This window comes from Vanellus vanellus, assembly GCF_965231255.1.
Source record: "Vanellus vanellus genome assembly, chromosome: 4".
NCBI classification, from domain to species: domain Eukaryota; kingdom Metazoa; phylum Chordata; class Aves; order Charadriiformes; family Charadriidae; genus Vanellus; species Vanellus vanellus.
In genome coordinates, this window is record NC_138909.1 from 76,898,134 (window position 1) to 76,908,528 (window position 10,395).

At 39.5% G+C, this 10,395-nt stretch overlaps 1 protein-coding gene across 1 annotated transcript; it reads right to left on the reverse strand.

Moving 5' to 3' along the window:
• Positions 1-301: 301 nt before the first annotated feature.
• On the reverse strand, positions 302-9,185 carry FRG1 (FSHD region gene 1). The gene is made up of 9 exons (XM_082482312.1): positions 9,037-9,185; positions 8,778-8,845; positions 6,888-7,010; positions 5,871-5,928; positions 5,581-5,695; positions 4,896-5,000; positions 4,040-4,131; positions 2,920-3,030; positions 302-2,035 (listed from the first exon to the last, which is right to left on the reverse strand). The coding sequence occupies exons 1-9, from the start codon at positions 9,096-9,098 to the stop codon at positions 1,999-2,001; spliced, it is 771 nt and encodes a 256-aa protein (XP_082338438.1). The 5' UTR covers positions 9,099-9,185; the 3' UTR covers positions 302-1,998.
• Positions 9,186-10,395: the final 1,210 nt, after the last annotated feature.

Here is a 10,395-nt window from a genome sequence, read left to right on the forward strand (position 1 = left end):
CTCTAGAAGATCATTTAAGTTAAAAAAAAAACCAAACACAACAAAAACCCAGCTACTGAGGGGTCATTTGTACCTCTGAAAACTGAGGGGAAAATTCACATTTGGTAATTTCATTATATTAATTGTTTTTCATTCAGTGTAGACCTTGCCTTTATAACAGAATGCTGAGAAATTAAATAACTTTTTAAAATACAAAATCTTATGGACCAACTGGAATAAGAGGAAGGTCTCCAAGGATTTGTCAATATAAGAAAGTTACAAGCACAACTGTCCCAAAATAGTTGCACAAACCAGCTCCCCAGAGGGGGTGTTTTGAGTTCTCATTTAGGATCTAAACAGAAAAAGCTAAAGTGGGAAGAAAAGGCACTCATTCCAAAGCAGGTATTCAGACAAGGAACTAGTGACTGTGCCTGTTCCTGTAAAATAGGTATTAAGTGAACAGTAGGTTTAACAGGTATAAAACAAGTAAATTCTACTGCTTTAGAGGGAAAAGCCCTGTGGCAAAAACTCTCTGTAAACAGCTGGATAGAACTGGGTATGGAAAGGTTAAAAATGCCATCAGAGAAAGCTTTGGATTTTTGTTTGCTTTTCTAGAAACAAATGAGTTTCTAAAAATGCCTGTTATATCATGAATGTGCCCAGCCCACGGAGATTTTCTTCTTTTACTTCCACAAAATCTGTATGTGCGATATCCATATTTTTCCAAGTGCTTTGAAAATTACATGCTTTTATTGTTAACCTCAGCTAGCCTTCCCTCACCAGCTATAATTTGTTTTCATGCTGAAAAGTCAGAAGAGGGTTTAAACAATTATGATGTACTTAAATTCTTTGTGCTTCTTCCTCAAGACCAACTGCCTATGAAATTAGAGCAATATAAATTGTCATTACTGACATGACTTTATTGGTCTGTTCTTGTGCTCTTTTTAGACACACCATTATCTTGCACGAGCTTACAGTTTTCTACTACACGTACAGTTCAAATTGACAGCCAGGAGAAGCTCCACAGAGACAATTCAAATTATCACCATAAAAATCCTCAACATACTTACCAAATAATCTTTATTATGCAGATTACAGAAGCTGTGGAGAGAGTAAGCAATTGTTCTGAGGTAGTTCCTATGGAGATGTTGTTACCGAAAAGGTTATTGGTGATCAGAGCAGAGAGGGGTTACCATACTTTATATGAGATAATAGGAAATTATACTATGACATTAAAAAAAAAAAAAAAAAAAAAAAAGAGTCCCTGCTGTTTTATTAAACAAATTAAAGTCCGTGCTGTAGAGAAACCAGCAAGTTTGCAAAATCAATTTTTTCCTCTTGTAAAATAAGTGGCCTGCTAATCCATGGCAAAAGAGTCATCCCCTTTTCTTAGGAAGCACCTGCATTTTCATTGGTAATAGGGTTCTTGTGACTTCTCAACACTTTTTCCAGCATATGGATTATGCCACTTATCAACTTGGCCAGTGGGTCTGTTTTGAACATTGTTTTATGAAGCCTGAATATTCTGGCCCAGTGCTCACCGGGTGCAGCATAGAATGGCTCCACAGATGTCCTACTCAGGATCTCGTAGGATGTGTTCCAAGACATGCATTTTCAATTATTTCTTCTTGTTCAAAACAGTTACATATTTCTTAATGGTTCAACGTGTTAACCATATTTTCATCGTCCTTCTCTTCTGCCCTTATCATAAGGGCAGAACCCTGTTTCTAAGTTCAGGTTCCTTTTATCAACCTTGGAAGATTCAGTGGGTCTGTTTCTTTTTCATTAAATAATTATCTCACTATTTCAATAACATGGAGTTTGAGAGTAAACTTAATAGTATTCATTACTGAACGATGACATTAGTGATGCTTATAGCTCTCAGGTGATCCTTTAAAAATAATGTAATAAAAACATCAGCAAAACACCTTAAATAGAAAATAATTATAAAACATTTTACTCTTATTTTCAATTTGACCCTATCATCAAAGATGCAGAAGAAGGTGGACCAGGTGGTTGTCACTTGCAGTATCTATCCGCTTTCACTTTTGCTCTCCTATATGGAAAGAGTAACAAAACAAGTTTTAAATTAAGTCCAAATATGATTACACCTGGGTGTTCTATCTGCCTCAAAGCGTTACGGAAGCATCAGAAGCATTTTTCTTAAACTTCACAGCACATATAAAAGCCTAACACCACTTTGGATTTGTTAGTTAACTTTCTTTTTTTAGGGAGCTAGAACTGCTATGTCTAAAGTTAACCTTGTCTCCTACAAATCATCATGAATTGCGTTTTGTCCGCTCTGAGAAATGGAATTCAGATTCAGTGCACTGACACTTAAGCTGTGATGGCCCAGAAGTGTTCTTACATCGCTTGCACTTATCAGAAATAGTCTTCTGCGTTCTATCTGCTGAATTAATTCAAATATTTATACTGTATATTGATACAAAATGTTTTAAAAATTTGAGATGGTTTCTATAGTCTCAGCTAAGGGGAAAAAATTAATTTATTCCCACTAGATAACATGAAGACTGTTCTTAAGAAGTGCTATTTCTCTTTAAAATGCAGCTTTCCCCTCTACAAAATGTTCTGGTGCCACAGGTATTGAAAATGTTAAACATTAGCTTAATTTTTGCAATTAAAAAGATCCATCCCTCAAGTCCTCTGTACTAAACAAACTGAACAACCTAGTTAAAGATTTCCAAAAGAATTCATTTCTGGATGAATCCAAACCTGCAAACTTCAGCTAAAGAAGTGAAAATTCAAAACAAACAAACAAAAAAAAGCCAACCCCAAACTCAGGCAGAACACTGACCAGAGATGAAATGCTCAACACCCCACCTCCCTGAAATCTAGTTTTCTTTTGTACCACAGGCTTACTGTAATTCCATCTCCCAGTAGTTTTTAAATCAGTACATTATTTCTTGTACTTTGAAGTACCTGTCAAGCAGCATTTCATGAAAAGTGCCTTCTTTCCTGGCTTTTCTGAGGGCTTTTGTATCTTCTTTGCTTATTTTAAGCTTTTTGTCTTGAAAACTTTGGAATTTCTTTCTGTAAGGGGGGGAAAAATGTTACAAAGTTTAGCTTCTTTAAAGTTTTGTGTTTCAATAAAGCAGCAGCTGTGATAAGAATCTTAACTTCTACTATGCAGTACACAACTGGCCTAATAAAATCCAGCAAACCATCACAGTATCCAACACTGCACTAAGACTTCTATAGGTAAAAACTATTCAGGTTTTTTTTTGGCAGTCTAAGTGGGAATAAGCCCTATATGATTAGCATGACATGGTTACAAGTTCTAAAGAGACCTTTCTTCAGATATTAGCATGACAAGTCAGGGAGTGAAAGTGTACTGGGTGTATGTGCAAGGTGCTGGTAGTGGGGGAGCTTCAGGGGTGGGCTCTGTGAGAAGAGGCCAGGGGCTGCCCTGCGCTGGACATAGCTGGCTCCACAATGGACCCACTGCAGGACACAGCCAAGCAGAGCTGGTGGCGCCTCTGTGAAAGCCTATGTAAGAAAGGGTAAAATGCCACACAGGCAGAGAAGAGAAAAAAAAAAAAAAAAAGCGCAAAATGGCAGTGAGAACATCAAGGACAGAGGAAAGGGAGGAGGTCCTTCAGGCACTGCAGCAGTTATTTCCCTCCAGCCTGTGTGTGGAGGGGACCATGCCAGAGTAGGGGAAAGTGGGAGAGGAAAGGAGTGGCAAAGACAAAACACCATGCATTGACCCATACCCCCTTCCTGGAGTCTGGTGTGAAGCTGAGCTTGGGAGATGGAGCAAGGAGAGGTGGTGGTTTTAATTTTTGTCTTTCTTTCTCGCTAACCAAATCTACTTTAATGGGCAATAAATTTAATTAATTTTTCACAAGTTGAGTCTGTGACAGCAATCTCCCAGCCTTTATCTTGACCCATAAGCTTTCTCATCCTATTTTCTCTCCTTGTCCTGCTGAGGGGAATGTGAATGAAAGGCTGGGTGGGAGTTTGTCCCTTCCACCAAAGGCAGCCACGTAGAGAAGCAAAAAAAGATACTTGAGCCTATTAACAGCTCTAAACTACATACACATAATTGATTTCACACTGTTTAACGTTTCCTTTGTCTTCTTGTGGAACATCATCTTTCTTCTTAGCTTCTCTTTCAGCACAAGTACGAATCTAGTCATTGAGAGGAAAAAACAAAACAAAAACAAAAAAGTTTGTTTTTTTTTAAACCAGAAGTTATAGGTTAAAGACGACAATATATCCTTCATAACAGAATGAGAGTCATGGTGCCTTTTTAAGTTCACAGTTTTCAAATTGGTTAATTTGCAACTGAAGACAACTGCAATAAAAGCAAGAGCTGTCAGAAGTATTGGAAATACTAAGTCTAATCCTTGATATTACTGTAAGACATAATCACCTTCATCTCAGAGAAGCACCATTACAGTTCTCAGTTTTAGCAGAGGTAAAATGCCTTTTTAAGAGACTGACTTAAAAAATACTATTGCTCTGACTAATAGACACCTGTCTCTATTTGGAGGCACACATATATTTTCCACATCCAGATGAAGTCAAGACAGTCTTTTTACATTCTCTTACTTAAAAGATCTTCCCTTCTGCATAATTCTGGTAAATCCTTCTCTGTCCCTGCTTCAGTTATAATTAATCTCTTCCATACCAAGCTGTTCAGAAATATGTGGAATATCACATAGACTGTCTTGCCCCACAACATCTTGCCCTTCCGTTGTGGCAAAATACCTTCCTATCTCTACGGAAAGTATCTCAGTTTACGCAGCCCTGGAGACCATTTGCCTTTCTTGTGGCCAAATCATTTGACAGCTTATAGAAAGCTATTATAACTGTACTAACAGTAAGTTGTAGCACGTGGTTGTTTGAATATCAGCGCTAATCCTATATTAATTGTAGAAGTTATAGATTACCTTTATCATTTCTTCTTCTCCTGCAGTTTTGCTTTTGGCTTCTATGTCTCCTTCTTCATTACATCTAATAAAACGGCTATTTGCTGCTAGTAATGCCATTTTCTTCTGCAGAAATAATATCACATATTTTTATTATAAAGATTTTGTATATAATCCTCAATTCATAAAATTTATCCTCTACGATACACCAAAAAACTCTGTAAATGCTTTTTATTCTTTTATATATGGACACTTCAGAAACTAGCCAGCAGCCTTGCTGGCTTCTTCATTCTTAATATGCTTATAACTGCCAAAATGCAGTAACATGAAGTATTTTAAGAAATTCCAATTATAGTAAATGCACTGCAGTTGGGAAAACAGGAGATGAAGAGTTACAATACAGAAGAGACTGCAAAAGGTTTTTACTCCACAGAGAACATCAATATAGATTAATTCAAAATACAGTCAAATGCTAGGAACATGAGGGTGGTGAGGCACTGGAACAAATTGCCCAGGGAAGCTGTGGCTGCCCCACCTCTAGAGGTGTTCAGGGCCAGGCTGGATGGGGCTTTGAGAAACCTGGTCTGGTGGGAGGTGTCCCTGCCCATGTCAGGGGTGTCGGAACTAGATGATCTTTAAGGTCCCTTCCAACCCAAACCATTCTATGATTCTATAAACATCAAGTGAACCATTCCAAACAGCTTACGTCTTGGAAGACAGGTTCCCATTGCTCTCTTGATCCTATTGCATCTGAACGTCCAACAACAAGTCCATCTGAATTTATACCAAGGTATTTGCCGTAACCAGACTTCAGAGCAATCCTCAAAGAGAAAATGCAGGAAAATAATGTTTTTAATTCAAGCAAAACACAATATCCAACACATCACAGACACATTATTAGTAGACAACATATTTCAAGAGAATATTAAAACATGTATTCACATCATAAACAAAGACAACAAGTATCAAAACTTGTAACATTGTTATAGTAATTACCTTGTATCAGACAACTTCACCGCCGTAAACTGTTCAGGAGGACTAGGGCCTTCATCATCTGAGGGATAAATTTTCCATTTGTTAGGTATAAAGTATTAAACATACAATATTCTTGCCTGTCAATACTGCAGTTTCAAAAAGAATTAAACATAGCTAAATACTACAGAAAGCTGCAATAATTTGTTTCTTTAAAAATTTGGTTTTTGAATACTCACTTTTAAAAAAGCAATGCAGGTGCTCATTTATGTTCATATATTTATAGTGCTTAAAACAAGACACAAAATAAAGACAATCCTTGTGTAAAGAAATTTACAGCTGAGTATGTTTTGTAATTCTCCAGGCAGCTTTGGAAACCTTAATCTCCTTGTAATGTTATTTTTTCCATTAAAAAAAAAAATAATTACAGTTCAGCTATGGCAACACAACTTAGTATCCTAAAAGCTACAAGTCTCTCCATCCTGCACACTCAAAGTGAGATAATATTGCCACTGATTGCTTTGACTGCACCCCAGAGGTGAAACATACTGTCAGGGTTCTGGAACAGTCCTTGTCTGACTGATGGCTCTCAAATTCAAAGTAAGGACAAGCCAATTATCCCACCATGTTACCAGGCCACTTGTACAGCAACAAAACAAGCATATTAAGATAAGGATGCAGCAATAAGCCTTGAAACTCATCTGCCTTGAGTTTCACTCTTCAACTGACACCATAAAGATTTTATAGGATTTAATAAAAGTTATACTGCTTTTTATCCAGTAAGTGGTATGGCCTTTAACAGGTGATCATCTGCAATGCAGTTCAATTTATTGTACACATAAAGCAGCAAGAAACTAGATAAGTGAAACTGATTGGTAGTCATTAGGTTTAAGTCATCTGCATGCTACAGCTGGGATTATTGCATTATTTGTAATAAACTCCTTTTAGCTGTAAAACTGCTTGCCTTTAAGTGATGCTACTTTTATGCTTTCATGCCTTTCATTACTAAAACTGCTTATTTCCACATTTCCTGAAACAAACCTTTATGTGGTGCTCCAAGCGTAAACAAGCCATTGTCAAGCGCATGGATGTAAGCTCCTTTATCCATTTCGATAGCAATAGTTCCTGTAATTTCACCAAAATTACTGACGGCCCACCAGTTTCCTAAAATACAAAACCATGACAGTTAATATTCTGATTACAGTAGTTCAAGAGACGATATTTGTCTGTCTCCTCTGAGATTTGAAATCCTAAAGATACAATTGCTATTGCTATCTCAAGGTCTTTGTGCATTACTTTATAGGACAGAGCCAATTTAATGGTGCTGCTGCTGCTGAACTAGAAAGTCCTGCTGTTCTACGCACCCTGCCATCCCTAGTTACAGGCTCCTGAGCTTCATCTCTTTGTTGTATTGGTCCATAGAGCAAATTGATCCATACAGCTGATCCAGCAAAGGCACACTTTGCAAGGAACGTATTTTTTTTTTCTCTCCTCTTGCAGTTTTGGGGTCATATCCAATGATTAGATTCTCCAACACAGCAGAAAAATAAACTATCTCATCTTGCTCTTAAATTATTTTGTGTGAGCTGCAATCCTTAGACTTCAGTTGTTCAAGCCTATCTGTTTGAACATTTGAGCCCCACAGAATTCTACCAAAGTTAAAGGTAGCCCTACCCATGCGCACGAATTAGAATTCTGACATTTATGTTTTTTAAACAGTAAAATTTTCTCCTGGTATATTGTCTTACAAATATTTTCTACCTGATCAAGATAATATTTTTTTTAAAATTAATCTATGACATCTTTTTTCCACATGATAAATTTGGCAAGTCAATCTGCCTTTAGCAGAAATAATCTTCCCCTATCTTTGTGCAACATATGGAGCTAGTTGTCTTGTCCTATACAGCCAGGCCTTGCAGATCAATTTATGAATTTTCCAAATGTCTCCCACTTTTTTGAAATCTGGCTAAACTAAAAAACATAAATGATCTGTAACATTTCTCTAGTGTAAGACACAACCGTCCATTTTTTCATATATCATAATTTGTTTTAACACAGGAACACTTTAGCTTATGCCTATATACACATAATGGAAAATTACATTTATCCAGTAATGTGCGCGGTGCTACAGTATACACCAACGTCTCTCACAACTTTGTGGTTCTTTTTTAGCTGTTTTTGTTTGTGAAGTGAACTGTGATCAATTGAAGACATGACAGTGCTGAAGGCCAAGTCTGTCAAGTTACCGCTCATGACTATACATACTTTGATCCTTCTATTTTATGAAAAAGGAAAGAGTAAAGTTATATTTTGTTACTGGTTAATGTTCGTGCCTTCAGTTTCAATTAACAGTAGGGAATTTATAATGTGAACACATCGCAGCAGTAAAGCAAGTATACCAAATTAAAAACAAACAAACAAGCTAACCAAGACTCTTTTCTTTTTGAAAGGATCAAAGGTTAGTATGACCTAAAGAACCCGGTCAGAAAGTAACTAGTGGCAGAGTAAGAGAGAAAGCACAGGTGATCCAACCGCTAATTTTCAAAGTGATAGTAACAGAAGATCCAAGTTATTTACACAGAAATGCACTCATTAAATAACAGCATGACGGTGCTAAAAAGAGTCTCCTCCTGAAGCAAATAGCACTGGGGAAAAAAATTAAAAAAAGACAGATCCAAGCTGATAAATAAGTTAAAATTACATAAGAACATACTTCAGCTAAGAAGATAAGTGGAAAATCCACCCCATTGGTATCAGAAGTTCCATTTGGAGTCTAGGAAGACCCCAACACACAAATAACATGCTGTGAGAAACAGCTATAAGTCTCCACAGAGACAACACTTGGCTTACAAACTCCTATAGCAATCTCTTCAGCTTCTGCTGTCCACTACAGTCCCCGCACTCTCACGGAGCTCCTGCAAAGCAGCTCACCAACAATATCAAGTTGCTCTGCCGCATCCTCTTCCCTTTTCCTTTTCTTCTCCTTGTGTTTTTTCTTGCTGCCAAAGGGAAATGCAAAGAGATAAGAAAGTGCCTCCGACCCGGCCCTTCCACAGCCCACCCTCTCACAGGGCCTCGCCTCACCCCCCTCAGGACCGGGCGAGCCACGGAAGCCCAGGTGGAGGTGGAGGAGAAGGGACGACGGGACACCCTGGCCCGATGCACCAAGACGGACAACCCCTTCCCTCACCTTTTCTCTTTCGCCCCTTTGAGGACGAGCTTGGTGGATTTAACGCAGGAATACTCCGCCATGTCGGACTACGGCAAACGCGGAAGGACACACACAACTGCGCGCGTCTCCGAGGAACGGACGGAAGCCGCGGAGGGACAACCTTCTCCGCCGCCCTCCTTCCGCTATTTGCCGGGCGCGTGCGCGCTGGGCGGGGGCCGCGCTTCTCCCGCCTTCCCTTGTCGCACGTTGCCGGTGCTGCGCACGGAATTTGTGGGGAAAAATAAAACAATACGAGTTTAAAATGAGGTTTAAAAGCATGTGCCCTTGCACCTTCCCCTTCCAAGCCTGGCTCGGCGCCGCCGGTTGCTCTAGCGCTTTGCAGGACTGCAGCCCCTGAGCGCTCAGGAAAAACGAGCCTGCGACTTCCTCTCTGGCATGCGGCAACAGCCTGTTTGTGTGTGCATTTAAAAGCACATCTAATGGACACAGAGCAGAGCCCCTGGGGCTGTACCATGGCCTGGCCTGCGTGGCTGAGGGCGGCGTTACCCGAGGGCTGGCAGCAGGCCGGGCAGAGGCAGGAACGATGAAGCTGTCGAGGTGAGCCCGTTAAGGCAAGTTGGGGATATGGAGCTCCTAAGTCAACTAAGTGCACCGAAGTAGGGGCAAAATGAGGTTTATGACATTTTTTTTCCCATCCTATCAGCCACTTGGTACTCCACAGAGTAAAATCTGCCTCAGGCTTTCCCCTAGAGGTGTAACCGCCTTTCTCTCGCACAGTTAACCTACCGCCTTCTCAACAGGTACCTCTCCTCCGGGGAATGGCCTTACTAGCACATTAGACTCCCAATTAGAGCAGTAATTTGTGTTTAGTCTTCTAGTCTGTTGTTTCTATTTCACACTAATGGAAGGGGTTCTGTGCCCAAAAGGTTGTCTGCTGATTATATTAGCTGGTCAAATGAAAGATACCGTCCCTATCAAATGTTGTCTTACGCGTACACATACAGAGATACTTGCATTGGGTTGCATCCTTTTGGTTTCTCATTTCATTACCTGTCTCTGCTTGCAAGCTCTCAGTGTCTCAAAAGTATCTTCCACAAGTAAGAAATGAGTCTTATACACGGTTATGTCAAGGCCTTTAAAAGCACAGAAATCATGGCCAGGTGATAAAACTCTGCATGTGTAATGTCCCAGTGGATGACCCCAGAGTTTGTGGATGACTACAGGTGTCTTCCAGAGATTCTTTGACTGGATCCAGGACCCTGCCACTTCTCACCAAAATGCTTTCACTGTCTGTCTCCGTGCCTAACAATGACTAACCCTGTATTTTTATCTGTGAAGCTGGAGTGGTTACACCTGCCATGTAAAATGAAAGCAACA